This window comes from Podarcis melisellensis (genome assembly GCF_964234715.1).
Source record: "Podarcis melisellensis genome assembly, chromosome: 5".
Taxonomy (NCBI): Eukaryota; Metazoa; Chordata; class Lepidosauria; order Squamata; family Lacertidae; genus Podarcis; species Podarcis melisellensis.
Window position 1 is genome coordinate 76829866 of NC_138537.1, and position 19350 is coordinate 76849215.

A 19350-nucleotide genomic window follows, 5' to 3' on the forward strand; every position below is an offset into this window, starting at 1 on the left:
CGTTTCCGTGTGCTGCTCTGGTGCCGGTTCGCTGGAGCAGCTTCGTCACGCTGGCCACGTGACCCGGAAGTGTCTGCGGACAGCGCTGGCTCCTGGCCTCTAGAGTGAGATGAGCGCACAACCCTAGAGTCTGTCAAGACTAGCCTGTACGGGCAGGGGTACCTTTACCTTTACCTTCATATATGGGACGCGGGTGGCACTATGGGTTAAACCACAGAGCCTAGGACTTGCCAATCAGAAGGTCGGTGGCTTGAATTCCCACGACGGGGTGAGCTCCCATTGCTTGGTCCCTGCTCCTGCCAACCTAGTAGTTCGAAAGCATGTCAAAGAGCAAGTAGATAAATAGGTACCGCTCTGGTGGGAAGGTAAATGGCGTTTCCGTGTTCTGCTCTGGTTTACCAGAAGCGGCTTAGTCATGCTGACCACATGACCCGGAAGCTGTACGCTGGCTCCCTCGGCCAATAAAGTGAGATGAGCGCCGCAGCCCCAGAGTCGGCCACGACTGGACCTAATGATCAGGGGTCCCTTTACCTTTACCTTACCTTTATAGATATTGATTAATAATGTTGAATGAAAAATGTTATGATACTAAACTTTGTGAGAGTAAGCAAATCTGTCTGACCATGTGGATAATCCATCCATGAGATGGGTTATTGTTTAAATGGGACTGTTATAGAAAAAAACCTGCTCCTTTTCCCTTATGGGGTATCCAAGACCCCATATAGAGTCCTTAAGTGGGTTCCCTATTGGTAGGAAAAAATAACAGAGGCCAACCAGATAATATTGAGAAGCAAAGCAGCTAGTAAGCCTGATCTTTATTAAACTGTTGCAACAGGGTCCTCACTTACCACATGCAGGAGGGAGGAGGAACCCAGAACAATGGTGAGCAAGCCCTTATATAGACTTTTGAAATTGCCCACCCTGTAGCTCAAGACCACCCACCAAAACATCATACATACATCACAAAAGGGGGTGGTCTACAGCAGAAATACATCACAGAAGGCAGTCTACAGCAGAAATCCTGTTTGTCAGGATATCTGTTAGGTCACTGATTGCTTTAGCTGGGCAGCCTAGCTATTCTTTTGTGATTGTAAATACTTTAATTCCTGAAACCAGGTCACAGACTCACCCTATTCATGCACAGATATGCCCTTAAGGCAGGTAAGCAAGGGACAATGAAGAGGCTTCCCCATTTCCTTTCTCCTTGCAGAGAAATATTTGAGGTCAATTTGGGAGAGTCAAAGGTTTGGGAGAGTCAAAATGACTTCAGGATTGCTCTCCTGTACTATTTCAGACACGTGGATTATATACTTATGTATGTGTTTGCCTTGTACATTTATGAACGTTTATTTTATATTTCAGATCTTAAAATTGTTATAACAAGTTACTGACATTACTTTGTAGTCTCAAGAGATTTTTTTTATTTTTAAGTTGACTGATAACCACAGAAAGATGGTTTTGTTTTCCCTTTTGGGGGGAAACTTTTAAATTTACAGTTACACTGTAAATAAGATTTTAACTATTTTTCAAAAATTACATTTATCCATAAAGTTAATTAAAGTTTTTGTTGTTCTTGTCCTGTTTCATATTGTGTATTTAAATCACCCCAGAAATTAATTCATCAAGTGAAATAGCCTTTGGCACATGTACACATAAAGATTTTTTTTTAAAATGCTATGGTTTGGATACTAATGAGTGGGAGGAAGTTTCCTCCCTTCTTCTCCAGCCCCATCCCTTCTGAAAACTTGGATATACAGTGGTACCTCAGGTTACAGACACTTCAGGTTACAGACTCAGCTAACCCAGAAATAGTACCTCAGGTTAAGAACTTTGCTTCAGGATGAGAACAGAAATCGTGCTCTGGCGGCGCGGCGGCAGCAGGAGGCCCCACTAGCTAAAGTGGTGCTTCAGGTTAAGAACAGTTTCAGGTTAAGAACAGATCTCCGGAACGAATTAAGTACTTAACCCGAGGTACCACTGTACAGTTGTCAGATACGTTTTGGAAACTTTTTCATATGTGATGGACATGTAGAAAGGGGTAAGAATGTTGGGAAATGATATATAATGAGTTGAATTTTTTTTTTAATTTACCTTCCCAAAAAAGTCCTTTTGTTGGGAATAACCCAGATAGAAATTCCCAGGTGCCAGAAAAATTTGTTTATTTATGCAACAGCAGTGGCCTGTTGTCTATTAGCCCCAAAATAGAAAGTGAGTGAGGTCTCTTGTAAAAACGATTGGCCTCTTAAGATGTTGCAATATGCAGAACTTGCAGGTTTAACACACAGAATACGAGAGCAGGAAGAACGTATATTTAGAGAAGAGTGAAAATATTTATTGAATATATGGAAAATAATTGTACACCGCTGGAAACACTGGCAGCATTAAGATAAATTCAACAGAGTATACAATGTTTGATTGATGTAAAAGTGGAAAACTGATTTGAATGGTTATAGTAAAAGTATGATATGTCATATGAATCATAGAAGGAGAAGAAGGGACGTCACTGGATATTTTAAAGTTTGTAAAATGTTTGAAATTATATATGTAAATATTAAAACTACCCACAGGTTGTAAGGACAGGAATAGATTTGTGGGTTAGACAGGGAAATAAGACCAAGGTAGCTAAAGAAAATGCATGTTACAATCAGTGGACCGAGGAACAGAAACAGGAAGGAAGAATATGTGATAACTAAGGAGGTTTGAAGATAAAGGGCAGAGCAAATGGGAAGGAGGGACTATTAAGATGAGCAGGTGAGAACAGAGTTTTCATATTTATGAATTAACTAGCCACTTGTATGAGACTAAATCTTTCAACCATGGAGTGATCCTAATATCTCAGCAGGTTTTCATTACTGTTTTTCATTATGGTTGATGTAGTCGTTATTGCTGTTGTTCTGTTTTCTTTTTCCATATATATTCTCAAAAATGGTAAAGTGACATTTTTAAAGGACGGATAGAAAAAAGAGCATCTAAATGAGACAGTATATCAATGCCTTTTGTTGATTAGCTTAGTTTTCCAGCCTGAAACATCCTTTTTGGGGGGCACGGTGTGGTGCGTGAGTCAACTCCAATGCCTATCCTTAGTGAAAGTATGTGTGATCAGATTGATGTTCTGCTGTATGGCATTTGGCAAAAAAGAAATAAATCCTGTACAAGGTTATAAAAATGAAGAATTACTGTGACGTTCTGGTCATTAGTCAGAAGTGGCTTGCTTGCTGGATTGGAGCTGTTTTGGTTGCTTGCTTCCTGAAAGGTGGGTCACTGTTGCTTATCAGCTGGGAGAGGGGTGGTGTTGTAGAGAGGGTGGTGCTGTGCAAAGGGTACCAGATTGACTCCACTGGAACATCTGTATTGCCCCAGTCTCCCCATTTCCTTGCCCCCTCCTTCTCTCTAAGGAGCAGCAGATAACCTGCCAGGAAGCTAACACAGCATCTCTTGCCCATTGCTATTGTCAAGATGTTTTAAATACTGACTTCCTGTCTGCTGCCCATGAATACAGATAATTCTATAAACTGCGCATCAGAATGAAGTACTGTAATTTCTTTAGCATTCCTGACATCAGGAGTTCATTTATTTCACAGGATCTATTTCTCATTTAGCTGAAAATTACCTTGATAGACTATGCAACATGTGTTAAAGTGATCATTGTGGGATGTATATAGAAAAACCTGTTGGTGAGGAACAATAAACTATCAGCCCAAATAATCACAGTGATAGCATCACTGTACATGGATAGATAGTGATGTAAGAGTGTGTTATTGTAATAATTATTGGGGATCAACTAGGGATTAAGCAGAAGCAATGACAACGCTGTCTTCTTGAAACACTAATGTTGCTGAATTAGATTTCAAGTGTAGCCCTGCAGGAAGCTGTGTGCTAATAATTCTTGTTAAAATCAATGGCTTTCACCGTTAAGTATTTCTTAGGAATTGGATTTCTGTCATCCAGGACAAGATTCTGTTTCTAAGTAGACGCTCTATTAAAAAGGAAAGCCTTTAATTGCAAGATACCCATTAAGCGTTGGCTGCTTTTCTAATTCCTTTTTACCGTTTTCTCTCAACAGAAAATCATCTACGAAATACACAAAAATGAGTCATTTGCGGCTGATTGCTGCTACCCTGAAACATCGTGGCATTTGTTCGTTGATGAAGAAAAATGTAAACAAAAAAGAATTTCTGCCAAGTCGGAGTTATGTTTCACCGGGAGCCACAGAACCATTCTTGAGTGGAAGTAATTCAAATTACGTTGAGGAAATGTATTATGCTTGGCTTGACAATCCAAAAAGTGTGCATAAGGTAATGCTATATATGTGTATATATATAATTTACTAGGACATTTCCACAGCTAGAAATCTAAAGTTTGTGGCTTGAGCCTAGCTTCCCTGAGCAAAATTCCCTTTCCTGTTTTACCCCTCTGTGCATTCCTTGTCTACTCAGAAGTAAAGCCTACCATGCTCTCTTTTATATTTAGAATTGAAGCATTTATTTTATATTTAGAACATATGTGAATTTGCCTGAAATAAATTGGGTTCTTGCAACCATTCATTCCAAGTGGTCACATTGACAGCTTTTGAAAGTACTCAAAAGTAGTGCTCACAAAACAATATTCTTCTTCTTACAAGAGTAAATGGAGGGGGAAAGTGCATGGTAGGCTCACAACTGCAATCTCTCAAGGATCTTCCCATATATACCGCCCCAGACCCTGCAGTCATCATCTGAGGCCCTTTTTTGTGTGCCACAAGTGGGGCATTTGTGGAATGCTCTCCCCAGGGAGGCTCACCTGGCGCCTTCATTATATCTCTTTAGGTGCCAGATGAAAATGTTTCTCTTCAGCCAGGCGTTCAGCTCTGGCTTTTAAAATGTGTTGGTGGGAGGAGGGTCTTGTTTTGTTTTTGTTTTATTATGTATTTTGTATTCTCATTTTGTATTTTTCTGTTGTGAACAATATTCTGTTGTGGATATTCATAATATCATCTTTATTAATATTATTTAACAACAACAACAACAACTGGTGATAGGCGGGAGTTCATCCTGCAGGCTAGACAGGCCACTTGAGCACCCTCAGAATTGTCTTTTCAGTTCAGTGCCCAGGCAGGCAGGCAGGAAGCCATCATGGAATGGGTTCACTTCTGCCGCCATTTCCCTCTCCTCCATGGGGGGTTATGGGAGGCCATAGCATAGCACAGGGGTCCCCAACCTGCAGCACATGGAGGCCGTTTAACCAGCCTACACGCCACCCCTGAACCGAGCCACCTGCTGGGCGAGTCCCCGCTCGCTGCGCTAAACCACGGCACGGGGACTCTCTTCTGCGGCTCTGGAAATTAATTCTGCGCATGCCCAGACGCCAGAAATCATGTCTGTGTGTGTCCGCAGTGCCGGAAATCGCTTCTGCACATGCCCAGATGTCGAAAATCGTGCCTGTGCAGAAGCGATTTCCGGCGTCACAGACATGCGCAGACACGATTTCCGGCGTCACACTGCGCCAGCCCGGCCCATGGAGGATCTCCATGGGAGTGATCCAGCCCATGTCCTGTAAGCCCTGCTGACCTCTGGCATAGCATAACCTTCACTTAGGGATCTGAGTCAACTGGGAATGGATTGCCAGGTTTCTGCAGAACATGGCTGCCAGAATTTTCACTGGTATAGCCAGGATTTTTCACGCTGCACCTTTCATGAAAGAATAGTGTTTGCTCCTCATTTGCTCCTGAGACTTCTTTAAGCTCCTGGTGCTTTCCCTTGAAGCCAGCTTTGAGAAGGGGTGCTTCCTTGGGCATCTGGGTCCTGTGTCTTAAGATTTTCTGCAGGGGCCTTTCTTTGAGTACCCTCTGCAGCAGAGGTTTATTAGAAAGTAGAGGACTTTTTTGTGATGGTGCTCCAAATAAACATTTCTGCGCTGTCATTACAGTCTTTTTAGTGTCAGGCAGTGCTTTTTTTTCTAGAAAAATAGGTGCCAGTACTCACCATGAAGTTGTTACAGTAAGTGCCATACTTTTTAACAAAAAAAAAAGAAAAAAAAGAGGTGCTGGTACTGTATACTCTTGAGTACCCCTTGAAAAAAAGCACTGGTGTCAGCTTACCTTTGTATTCCTGCCAGCATTTTACATGACCTTTTGGTTAGAACCGCTTTATCCTAGTCTTAATTGTGTTTTATTTTTGTCTGCTTCTTATCCTGCTTATTGTTACTTTAATAAAAATAGTGTGTTAAAAATATGTGAGTAGTTTTATTCACGGTTTTGAACATCTCCTTGGAATCTTTTGAGGAAGGGCAGCTTAGAAATATTTTAAGTAAATATACTGATACAGATGTTTGTGTCACTCCTGGACAGAGATAGTGGGCCTGCAAGCCAGACTGAGCAATAGTCCCTCCTGTGTCACTATTGCAGAAGATAGTGGGTTGGTTTTTTTAAAAAAAAATACTGCTAACTATTGTAATAATTTGTGGTGTTTGATTCTCTCTCTCTCTCTCTCTCTCTCTCTCTCTGTCTCTGCATGTGTGTGTTTCTATGCTTGCGTGAATACATGTGTTTTAAAGCTGTGGCTTGCTTTTGGATATCGTCCTAGGTGTTTTGTAACTGGTGATTAACAGGACAAAAATAAATGGCTTGGGCTAATAAAGCTAAGGGATGAACGTCAGTGGAGATAAATGGATATAAAAAGCATGGTATAGAACTGAAAACACTTCATTAAAAGTTGTCAGAAGCAAGGCTTGTAATCACTTGGAGCTTTAAGGTTGAGTAACTTTCTGTTACCTTGCCCAGGTTACTGGATTTATTAAAAGTATCAATAAACCTGGTTAGAGGAACTTTGTATATTGAAGCCAAGTACAGTGGTACCTCGGGTTAAGCACTTAATTCGTTCGGGAGGTCCGTACTTAACCTGAAACTGTTCTTAACCTGAAGCATCACTTTAGCTAACGGGGCCTCCTGCTACCGCTGGAGCACGATTTCTGTTCTCATCCTGAAGCAAAGTTCTTAACCCGAGGTACTATTTCTGGGTTAGCGGAGTCTGTAACCTGAAGCGTATGTAACCAAAGCGTATGTAACCTGAAGCGTATGTAACCCGAGGTACCACTGTAAGAGTAAACCCATGTAATGAAGAGCCTGGCAGTGCTAAGGCTCGTTTAAAAACAATAGGTCAAAGCATCACACATATACAGCTGAATCAGTTAGCAAATGACTTGTCAAACATGATTTTTGACTGTATTTTTTTCCCCATTAGCATTTGCATTCTAGCATGTAACTGCATTTTCTACTACAGTCCAAAGCTATAGCTCCAGCCTGTGAAAACATACATGGAAGTCAGTCCTGCTCAGTTCAGAGAAAGGCATGTTTAAGCCTGACAATTAAAAAACAATCCTGCTCCACAATATACTCATTTGAATGGTGCACCTATGTTCGCATACCCAGCCCATAGAGTCCTAGTTGCACACGTAAGTGTAACACTCCAGTTTAAACAAAATGAAAAGTGTGTGGAACCCTGCACAATTTTGTCCAATTATGTCCCTCATGTTTGAGCTAGACCTCACTTTATTTAGATTATTTGTATTCTACTCTCTGTATGTCTTCCAGAGTGGCCAATGTAAGCTTTGATTGTATTTTTTTTTAATTAAAGCTTACGTTGGCCATATAAGTGTGTGTGTGTGTATATGTATATATATATGTGTGTGTGTGTGTGTGTGTGTGTGTATGTGTATGTTTTGATCTGTTGGCAGACAACAATAAAACAATTACGAACAAGGTTGCCACTTTTGCAGCAGTAGATTGAAAAATTCACTGCAGTTTTCTAAAATTCTATACCCTGAACCGCAAAGACCATCCGCATAGTATTTTGATGTTTATCTCAATTTGTTTTTGGTAATTTTTAGTGTTATATATTAGTGCTAGGTTTTTCCCTGCTTCCCTAGCAGGAGTTTAGATCTGCTACCAATTTAGTATTGTAGGTACTTCTACTGTTCCTGTGTTCTGTAATGGCATTGGGCAACAGGTAAATAAAATCTCTCACACCTACTAAGAGGACTGCAGTCCTAAGCACTTTACCAGGAAATAGGTGCCCGTGGGAGTAACATCTGAGTAAACAGTTTTCGGGATTGGGCTGTAACCTAGAAAGCATTTTCTAGAACTACCTTTCCCCCAACTGATCTTTTGGGTTAGCTTTTCTTACAGTGCTCTTTGCTCTGTCCTCTCTTGTCCCTACTAATCCTTTGCTCCACTAGTGCAAAGTAGCATCTGAAATGACTCTAGGAATGAAATGATACAAGCCCCGAGAAAGGTGTCATTATTTCTGCTCATAGAATGGTGTCAGGGCCATAGATCATAAAGAAGAGACTTGACAAGGCTCAGCTATTGCTATCACAAGATTAATTGAAAAAAACTGCTTGGTTGTCTACTGAATACACAACAGTTGCCATGTTTTCCTGTATGCAACCAGTCTACCATGAGAGCGTAATGACTTCCTTGATATTGTTTGCTTAGAGATGAGTGCTGGGGTTTTTTTGTAAAAAAAAAAAATCAAGTTATTATACCTAACACTCAATGGTAATAATGGTTAAAAGCCAAACAGCTAACATTGCAGTGTTTTAGTCATCACCACTGGGCAGTAAGAAAACATAACTGAAATACACGAAATCAGCTTTTCAGGGGACCCATTCTTAACACTGGATTTTATAAACAGTTGTATTCTGGCTCCAGGCTTCAGTCCTAATCCCAATCTGCACTGTTGGAGGGATTGATGATTCAGCAGATGTCCTTGTCTGCTGGCCTGTACCCGTGGTGGTGTTCCACTGCTAGAGACCGCTGCTGCAGCCGCAGGAAGTACAGTGGAGGAAGCACTACGCCCAACAGTGTTCTACGGCCCATAGATGGCCTAAATATGGGGTGTTAGCGGTTTGGAAAAGCCAGAGATGAGCCAGACATGGATCTACTGGATTTTAAACTGGGCCAGCACCTCGAAAGGGGGCTTTGCTGTGCCGGCCTAAAATTGGTACAGTGAAAAAAATAATCTGCCCACTTCCCACCCTTCCTGGCCAGCTTTCTCACTTAAAATGAATGTATGATGTGACCTTCATATGCTGTTTCTTATTGCTCGCTTTAATAATAATAATAATTTATATCCCACCCATATGGCTGGGTTTCCTCAGCCACTCTGGGCAGCTTACAACATATGAAACACAACAAAACATCAAACATTAAAAAACCAGATATCCTATACAAGCAACAAACAAACCAATAAATCAATAAAAAACAAAAACAATAATAGCAAACAGTTTATAGTTATACCCAAATTAAAGTAACCACCAACCCCAACTAAACATTTAACCAACACCAACCTGACAAAAATGAAACAGAGGAGCCAAAATTAGAACCTTTTAAAACATTTTAACCAGTAGCCCCAACCCTAGGAGTTGTTCCAGCAATGTCCCACCAGCCTCCCAGGATCCTCTTTTAGCTGTTCAAGGTGAGTCTGGGCCCTTCCCTCTAGGTCAGGTAGAAATGGGCCTGGCAGCCGGGAGCAGGTCTTTCTTCAGCACTCAGGCAGCAGCACTTTAAAGCACGTTGCCCAGATGTTGGGGGCATCTACAAAATATAGGACAATACAGGGGAGTAGATTGTGTTCCTTATGGTCCATGATTTCGGGAGCTTTCTGACAGCACAGTCCTTCTTCCCAAAATTTGTTAGTATACTGACTTGTTTAAATCAGTAGTTGTTCGCCCCAAGTCTGAAAAAAGGATCTTGTAAGCCATCTTGCTACCTAAGATTTACCTTTGAACTATTTTTGTCTTATCACTGAGACTTATAACAAAATGTTGCAGTGTATCACTAATCCCTAAGAAGAATGCTCTTGCAGGGCTCCAGGCAGCTACAAAGAGGAGCCCCGTAGTACAGTGGTACCTCAGGTTACATACGCTTCAGGTTACAGACTCCGCTAACCCAGAAATAGTGCTTCAGGTTAAGAACTTTGCTTCAGGATGAGAACAGAAATTGTGCTACGGCGGCAGCAGGCGGCCCCATTAGCTAAAGTGGTGCTTCAGGTTAAGAACAGTTTCAGGTTAAGAACGGACCTCCGGAACGAATTAAGTACTTAACCCGAGGTACCACTGTACTTTGAGTGGGGATGGTAGTGAAATATTGGTTTAAGAGCTAGATAATAGAGAGGGATTCCAAAAAGAATTAGGGACAAGGAAATGAAGGGATTGAATTTATCACCTGCATTGTTTTCTTTTCAAACTTCTTAGGGCTATAATAGCTTTCTATTTCCTGTTTCCCCCGCTTCTTCCTCTCTCCCCCCCACCCTGTCTAGTCATGGGATTTATTTTTCCGAAATGCTACTGCTGGAGCCCTTCCTGGACATGCTTTTCAAACTCCTTTACCGGACCTTTCAGGAAGCAAAACATCCCTTGTCCAAAGCCATGGACTGACAAAGTCACCTGCGAAAGCTGAGAAACTAGTCGAGGATCATCTGGCTGTGCAGTCATTGATCCGAGCGTATCAGGTCAGTGTACAGAAATTCGCCTGCAGCAGCTGAGGGTGTTTGCTTATAACAACATTTTGTAAATAATACGCAGCTAAGGAGCCCCTTCTTCATAGGTGTTTAAGGGCATTTCCACACAACACTGTATTCTGGACTCAGAGCTGTTTGTGCATGCAATATTTTGCATCATCCATAGCCCCCCCCATATGAAACATTTTTGGTTTGTGAATCCCCTTAAATTTCTATTCTTATAGATTCCTTGTCATGTTAATCTAAAAAGCAACCAGAATATTGTCAGACAAGTGATTTGCACGGGACTCCCTGACTAATTTTTTTTTAAATTGAACTGTTTTCGCGGCTGTTGCATATTGCTCTCTGAGTGATAAATTAGCGTGGTGCAATAACTCCCTCTAACTTTGCTTTATACACACGTACTGTCACTGTGTGTATTAATTGGAGGTTTTTGATATGCAGAAGGCCTTTTTCTTACAAAATACAGCCAAAACAAATGACTTGCATTCTGTCATAGGAGAATCGCCATTTATTAAAAAGATGAATTAGCAGAAGATCATTGAAATGTTGTACTATATGCAGAATTATTGTTTCTTCTGTCTTTATTTTCCCCCCTTGGACTTCGCAATTAGTCAAGGCAAAAGCCGATTTAAAAAAAATAAAAGGTCTGTGGCAAATATTTGTGCGAGATCTTTACTGCATGCTTACTTTATGCTGTCTGTTTCTGCCTAGTACTGAGAATTAAGGACTGTATTTGCCTAAGTTGTTGTGCAACAATCCCTACTAGTGCAGCAGGACTCCCCCACCCCATCCCCCAAACCTGTTCTCGAGAATTCAGAGAATTCCCAGAACAGTGTATGGCGGTGGGGGGGGGGGGAGTAGAGGGGACATAGTTCTGTTGGGCAAGCAGAAATGCTTGCACTGGTGGATTTATCCCCTTAGTGCTACTCTTAGTGCAACTCTGAATTTTTAAAAATAAATGTTTGCAACAATTGGCCTTAAGTAAGAAGAGCCCTGCTGAATCGGATCAAAGGTCCACTTAATGCCATGTGCCATGGGAGCCAACTCCTAGTGGTCAAGGTCCCTTCAGCCTCCCCAATAAAATATTTGAGGGAACATTGCCATTCAAAGGTGTATGTGCACCGCATCCTTTGATCATGTGATAAAGTCCTACAGGGCTGCTAGCAAGCTTGCTTTGGTTTGTTGAGGTGACTTGGTGAGACTCGTGTGTGTGTGTGTGTGTGTGTTTATTCTTCAGCTTCTCATTACTTGTATGCAATAACAGAGAGATCAGCCGGAACTCTTTACATCTTTTGAATCAAGCACTCATTTTTCAAAATAATTTTTCACTAAAAAAGGGGGAAATTAACATTCAAGCCACTTATATACTGAACCAGCTAAGAGAAATGCACATGCAGGGAGACTGCCTTGTATGGTAGGCTGGTTAGGTATATGCATCATCTGCTGGATCAGGAACCACAGGCATAAATCTCATGTGCATCTAAGTGTGGGTGCCATCTATTCATGCTACACGGCTTTTCAGTTGGATGAGCACCCAATCCCCATCTGCCAGCGCTGGCCACACTTCTTTAAAATAACAGCTAGATTTGGATTGGGATATCATGATTATTTTTTATCAAGCTGTGTAAAGGTGTGTGGCAGGGGGAGTATTGCATTTGACCAGTAAGGTGGGATGAATTTTTTTTTACTTACTGTTACATTTTCCCTACTGAAGAACTTGCATTTTTAGAAATGAATACAATACCAGTAAAATAAATAAAAGTTGCAAATAATTGTTCAGATGATGATCCCTATGAAGCACATATATTTATGTGCATAGTTCATTGGCAAAGGTTTTTCTGTTTTATGATTAATTTTGATTAATTTTATACTTTTTGTATATACTGCTTAGAAACTACCATAATTAAGCCATATATTCAGCAATTAAGCAGCAGTTAAGCAGGCATACTTGCTGCAAGAAGATGCAGTGACAGGCACTAGCTTGAATGGCTTTAAAAGAGCATGCAAGACATGAATAGAGAATAAGTCCAACAATTATAACAGCCATGATGGCTACAGACAGTCCTCTCTGTAGGCCTCCGAATACCATTTGCAGGGGTGGAACAACAGGCAGGAGCTGTTGCCTTCAGGCCCTGGTTGTGGAATTTGGACAATAATATGGTTGACTTCTGTATGAAACAGCATGTGCCAAGGGTGCCAACTTGAATAAAATATTGGGGGGGAGAAAGGTAAAGGTACCCCTGACCATTAGGTCAGTTGTGTGCTCATCTCGCTCTATAGGCTGAGGGAGCCGGCGTTTGTCCGCAGACAGCTTCCGGGTCATGTGGCCAGCATGACTAAGCCGCTTCTGGCGAACCAGAGCAGCACACGGAAACGCCGTTTACCTTCCCGCTGGAGCGGTACCTATTTATCTACTTGCACTTCGTGCTTTTGAACTGCTAGGTTGGCAGGAGCAGGGACCGAAAAACGGGAGCTCACCCCGTCGCGGGGATTCAAACTGCCGACCTTCTGATCGGCAAGGCCTAGGCTCTGTGGTTTAGACCACAGTGCCACCCGCGTTTAGACCGGAATTACTTGAGTGTAATTGTTTTAGAATCTCAAACAATGCTGAACTTCTAATGCCACTGTAGACAGGCTGTCCACAGTTTGAGCATTCTTTAAGGCATGTTATTATTACCTATGTTTTTTTAAGCAGGGTGATGAGGGGATGATAACTTTCTTTGGCTACTTTGTTCTTCTAGAAAAATCGTATGCATTGAATGTAGATTCATTTAGCATACAGGCAACAACCATTTTACGCTTGTTCAATATGTGCGTGACCATATTGTCGCAGCCTGGAACTGGCTAGAAAATGATTTTATGGCTGAGCTGTGGGAGGGCACAAAAATTGGTGAGCTCTCTTTTTTGAGTCACCTTATTACTACAATGTTTTCTTCTTTCCCTTTCCTACCGCTTGTCTTACCCACTTCAACCTATGCAGATCCGTGGACACCATGTGGCTCAGTTGGATCCCTTAGGAATCTTGGATGCCGACTTGGATTCATTCATCCCCTCAGATTTAATCACGACTATAGATAAACTAGGTCAGAATTTTAACTCCTTGGCAGTAAATTAATGGTGAGGAGCATGTCTCATGTTTTAAGTGCAACAGGCAGTCAGGTGAGCAATGCAAAACTGAATAGTCGCTCCTGTTTGCAGCGGAGCAAGCAACCCATCTTTAATGAGAGAGTCCTTTAATTTATGTATTAATTTATGTTAAATTCTTGCATATATGAGGAAGATGTGAAAATGGCATTTTCATACTCATTATAAAAGCACAAGTGGCCGACATAGTTTTAAAAAGGATTATTTGCAAGAACTTGGCATGAATTTTAAGAGATGTTGCAAAACAAATGCCTGGCTCCTAAATGCTGATAGGTTAATAAAAATGGGCATGAAAATAAGGATGAAACACAGGAAAAAAGTAGGCAAAGAAACAACAAGGTGCATGTGTGTTCATGCCAAGGCTATTTGACTTTATTGGTTCATCTCCTGTTAACTTGCATCTTTAAGATACCAAATTAATGAGGTATGTGTGGCTCTGTAGAGTCAATGTTTGAGTTTTGAACTTTTGTTCTTGCCTTCTCACTAATAATGTGTATATCACAGGGTTTTATGGCTTATATGAATCTGACTTGGACAAAGTGTTCCAGTTGCCCACAACCACCTTCATTGGAGGAAATGAGACCATGCTTTCCTTACGAGAGATCATCAAACGGTTGGAGGTAAGTACAATGACATCCTGTATCATTGATTCCTCCTAAAGGGAGTTCAGTTGTCCAGCTATCAATCTTCATTCCCTGGAGTTGTATAAAATATAGCATGCCAGGGGAAAAGATTAACATTATTTAATCTTCCAAATGCTTCAAATGAACATTGCAAGGGAAAAGTTGTATGTGGAGTGCCCTGTTACAGTGTAAGAAGTGCTTCCAACTAGAAATAAAAATCAATGACATGCCAACAGAATCTGAGGATGTCATGCAGCAGGTGGTATCATTTAAGTATAGACTTGAAGACTTGCCTAAGTTTGAGGAGGTATTAGTAACCAGGTGAGTGGCTCTGGTCTGATCATTTCTTGGACCAGTTGCTAATGTAGGCCTTCACCTGGGGGGGGGGGAGGACTCCTAAGACGTGGCATTGGCCACAGTTGAGTTGTTGCTCCTTATTGAATTGTGGAATGCAGAAGAGGTAGATCCGTTTGGCCCAGTTTTGTTAATAGATTCTTAATCCGGTTTTCCAAGTAAGAGTGCCTTGCGCCATTTCTGTTTTGAGGGATATTAGTGTTATCATAAAGCACCAATGCTGCAGCAAGCAAAGGCTCTAGCAGCTCAGGCAGCTGCTTGTGGCTGCAAAGCCAGACAGGATGTTTGTGACTGTTGCCATGGGAACAAAGGGGCAGTCCATTCTGTACTGAGCACCGGATGTTAGCTCAGTGTGTGTGTCATATGACCCGTACTGAAAGTACATGGGTGGTGTCTATTCTAACTGCTGAGGAGTGCAGACATGTTTTCTCTGTACTGATATAAGAGACAGGAATAAAAGATGTAAATAGATTTCTGTCTGCTTCTTTCCCCTCCCTGGGGGACACCAAAGGGGAGAGAGGATGAACGGTGTGTTCCTCTCACACATCTGAGAAGAATCTCCGAGACCTAGCTGCTTATCTGCTGGGAGTAGCAGCGGGGAGGTCGCCAAGGAATATCTGCCGGTGCCTACGCTGTGGCACATACCTCTGACCAAAGCAAAATTCCAACAATTAGTCAAAGGTAGCTAGGACTAAACCTGGAGCCCCGTAGCCAAAGTATATGGTCCATTATGGTTCCTTTGTGTAGTGCATATATGTTTGTTCCTTGTGTAAATTCTGTTATTTTGGGGGGATGTCTAGAAGTGTTCAATTGATTTCTACCAGGAAGGCTTGTGAAAACATAATAGTTTCCAAATGCTGATTGGTTTTGGTATCTAAAGTAGGTCATGGGCTTGTGCACTCTTGCATCTGTACTAGCCCTTAGGAGGAGCTAGTTCCTTGGGTGGAAAGAAACGTACCTTTTAAGCATAGTTTATACTCTGTCTTTGCCACCTTTTAAACATTTTTATGCTTTTAATATATCATTTTACCATCCAGAACACATATTGTCAACACATTGGGCTGGAATTTATGTTTATTAATGATGTGGAGCAGTGTGATTGGATCCGGCAGAAGTTTGAGACTCCAGGTGTCATGAAATTCAGCAGTGATGAAAAACGGACGTTGTTGGCTAGATTGGTGCGGTCAACAAGGTATGTTGGGAAGGAGTGATATTGTCAGGGTGTGGCAGCAGCTCCCAGCTGGTTGCCCAGGAATTAAAAAGACAAGGAAAAAATTCTTACAGTCCTTTTTTATTTCAATTTTTATAGAACCCAGCCTCTTGGATAATGGTGTTCCGAGTGAATCTCTACCCCCATCTCTCCCTCTTCCTCATTCGTGATTCTCATCATCTCTATGGGTGCCACTAAGAGCCCTCTGTCTTTGAGCTCTTTGCTCTCCTACTTTTAAGGCTCACCAGGTTCTGGGAGATGGAGGGTCTGGAATGCCTTCTAAGACAATGTGTCAGCCGGGTGTTGTTCTGGCTCTTCCATGATTTCCCAACTTCCCCCCTCATTTGCTTCTGAGCTGCGACCACCCTCAAATCCCTGTTGTAAATCTATACAGTCATACCTCGTGTTGCGTCTGCTTCATGTTGCGTCTGCTTCATGTTGCGTCTTTTGCGTTACGTCCTGCGGCAACCCGGAAGTACTAGAACGGGTACTTCCGCGTTCCGCCGCTCGGGCATTCACAGAAGCACTAAATCATGTCACGCGTGTGCATGGACGTGGCACTTCTGGATGCGAACGCTTCGAGTTGCGGACGTGCCTCTGGGACGGATTACATCCGCAACTCGAGGTTCCACTGTACTGTCTTCCTCTTCCTCCCTGGAAGGGTCAGGATGCAGGGGGAGGGGGTCTCCACCATTCCTCCTCTGCCCAATCCCTGACTCATATGGATTCTAGGTAAAGGTAAAGGTACCCGTGCCTGTATGGGCCAGTCTTAACAGACTCTAGGGTTGTGCGCTCATCTCACTCTAGAGGCCAGGAGCCAGCGCTGTCCGCAGACACTTCCAGGTCACGTGGCCAGCATGACGAGCTGCTCTGGCGAACTGGCACCAGAGCAGCACACGGAAACGCCGTTTACCTTCCTGCTATAAAGCAGTACCTATTTATCTACTTGCACTTAAGGGTGCTTTCGAACTGCTAGGTGGGCAGGAGCTGGGACCGAACGACGGGAGCTCACCCCGCCGCGGGGATTCGAACCGCCACCATGCGATCGGCAAGTCCAAGGCGCTGAGGTTTTACCCACAGCGCCACCCGCGTCCCTTCATATGGATTCTAGATGGGTCCAAAAAATGGTTAGCATCTCACTATGTAGGAGTTATGGCCACTGCCTTAAAATAGTGGTGCAGCCCCTCTTGAAGAGGCCTTCCCTAGTCCCAAAGGTTTTAGAAAACTACTATCCTGGACGAAGCAGATTATCCAGACCTGTTTCAGTTTCAGGCCCCATTTTAGCATTAAAGCAGCCTTGACCACACTGAGTGATGGCCTTTATTGAGAAAGCGACAGGGGAGTGCAACCCGGTTGGTTCTCCTTAATTTCTTAGTGGCCTTTGAACCCTGATGTTCTTCTGGAACTATTCAGGGGGTTAGAAGCTGCAGGCACTACGTTATAGTACTTTTGCTTCTCCCTTTAGGGTCGTTACCAGAGAACCATTCTAGGATGCTTTGCCCAAATAGTTATTGGGCTATGGGGTCCCATAGAGATCTATTATTTGATGGCTTGGGCTGTGGGGAGCTGTAGTCTTAAAACATTTGAATGGCAGTGGGGAAGGATGTTTTAGTTGCATTAAATAATAATAATAACATGAAAGCAAGGAGCTGATAAAAATATGGTCATTTTCTATTGGCACGCGCCAGTTCATGAACATAACCATTAAGACTGGTTCTGCTCTAGAGCATTTGGGTAGATATTTTACTTTGTTACTCGGTTATAACATTTGCCTTCTATGGCAATGTTTATATAGTGAGACAGCAGTACATAATTTCTGCCCAAGTTTAATTAAAAGAGAAATGAAATTGAACCAGATGCTTTTTAATAAACAGGTTACCATGGTGTTTGAATGACAGGCTGTTAACAGTCTGCCACACGGAATGTTTTCTCATTTATCTTCCTGATATGTGCACCCCCCCTCTTCTTCCTCCGCAACATACATATTGTGTCCTGCTGTACGTATTGTGTACTGGTTAACTAGAACATCTGTATAAAAAACTAGGGAGGAGCCTGATATATCCTGTTCATGCAGAAAAAATGCTAGGAAGAGGAATGAATCTCACTGTCTGCCTGTCTTGTTCAGAATAAGGACTAGAAAGGACTTCCTTTTCACTCTGCAATTTCTAAAGATGCTAGCTGTAGCATGGCCACACTCCCAATAATGATAGACAGCTTGTGACAAAAATCTAAATAAAAAATTCTATAACAGATATTTTTTCATGTTTTGCATTCAAATCACGCAAGCTGTGTGTCCTGCATAAAATCACTTAGCTTGCATATTCTGAACTGAATATTTGGGAGTTTGGCCATTTGCAAAAAGAAAGGGTTAGACAGGAAAGGAGAATTGGGTCAACAGGAATGTTGTGCTAAGGGAGATAATAAAAGGCTAGGTGTATCCCTGCTTGTTTCTCAAGGAAATCTGGGAATTGTAAAGGGGGCTATGTATTTCTAGATACGCAGGGATTCTCTTAACCCAGAATTTGGGCTACTTTAAACTGCAGTTTCAGACCCTGGTATAAGAAAAATCCTGTTTAGCTTTTTGCTGATGTCAGTGCTGATTTTCCCCTTAAAGGTAAAGGTACCCCTGACCATTAGGTCCAGTCGCGGACGACTCTGGGGTTGCGGCACTCATCTCGCTTTATTGGCCGAGGGAGCCGGCGTACAGCTTCCGGGTCATGTGGCCAGCATGACTAAGCCGCTTCTGGCGAACCAGAGCAGCGCATGGAAACGTTGTTTACCTTCCTGCTGTAGCAGTACCTATTTATCTACTTGCACTTTGACGTGCTTTCGAACTGCTAGGTTGGCAGGAGCAGGGATCGAGCAACGGGAGCTCACCCCGTCGTGGGGATTTGAACCGCCGACCTTCTGATCGGCAAGCCCTAGGCTCTGTGGTTTAGACCACAGTGCCACCTGCATTCCCTGATTTTTCCCTTAACCATGGCTAAATGGTTTTGTGAATGAGATTTCCTACAGGGAGCGTGCTCTGGAGGGGATAGTTTGCTGCCTTTTGTAACTGTTTAGTGGGGAGCCAGTTTTAAGTGTGCTCACTGAGTATATCCTTTGAATTACCAGGGACCAACACATATACCAATTTCCTCATCTGATCACTGAATCTCATGTCAATAAAAGAGAGACTTTGGTTTTATAACTCAGTAACTTGTGCATGCTGCTTCGTAGCATAATCAGGAACCTGGGTTCAAAAATTAGTGATGAGCACTTTGACTCAGTTGCTGGGTGCCAAATTGAAGAGCTGGAAGTAATACAAGCAGAGACTGTGCAACTTTGGATAATAAAATGCAGCTTAAAGGAAACTAAAAAGCTGCCATTCTATCTCACTTTCAAGTTCAGCAGGAATGATGATTCTCAACTGGAGTTGTCACTCTTTAACTTGAGACTGTTCCCATGCGGAAAGATTCTCTGTTGGTGTAAATCATAACTCCTTGGTTTTACTTGGTCTCTGCCAGATTATGCTGTGTGA

General features: G+C 42.4%; 1 protein-coding gene across 2 annotated transcripts in view; it reads left to right on the top strand.

Annotated features, from left to right (window-relative positions):
• The window catches only part of OGDHL (oxoglutarate dehydrogenase L), a 59794-nt gene that overhangs the window by 4228 nt on the left and 36216 nt on the right, over positions 1–19350 (top strand). The window contains exons 1-6 of one of the 2 annotated variants that reach the window (XM_081913548.1): positions 2650–2751; positions 4064–4295; positions 10296–10487; positions 13480–13582; positions 14148–14263; positions 15658–15812. In XM_081913548.1, the coding sequence (XP_081769674.1) occupies positions 2744–2751; positions 4064–4295; positions 10296–10487; positions 13480–13582; positions 14148–14263; positions 15658–15812 (806 nt within the window). In that variant the 5' untranslated portion in view covers positions 2650–2743. Of the gene's footprint in view, positions 1–2649; positions 2752–4063; positions 4296–10295; positions 10488–13479; positions 13583–14147; positions 14264–15657; positions 15813–19350 lie in introns of those variants that run through there. The other variant, XM_081913549.1, reaches the window with a different exon arrangement.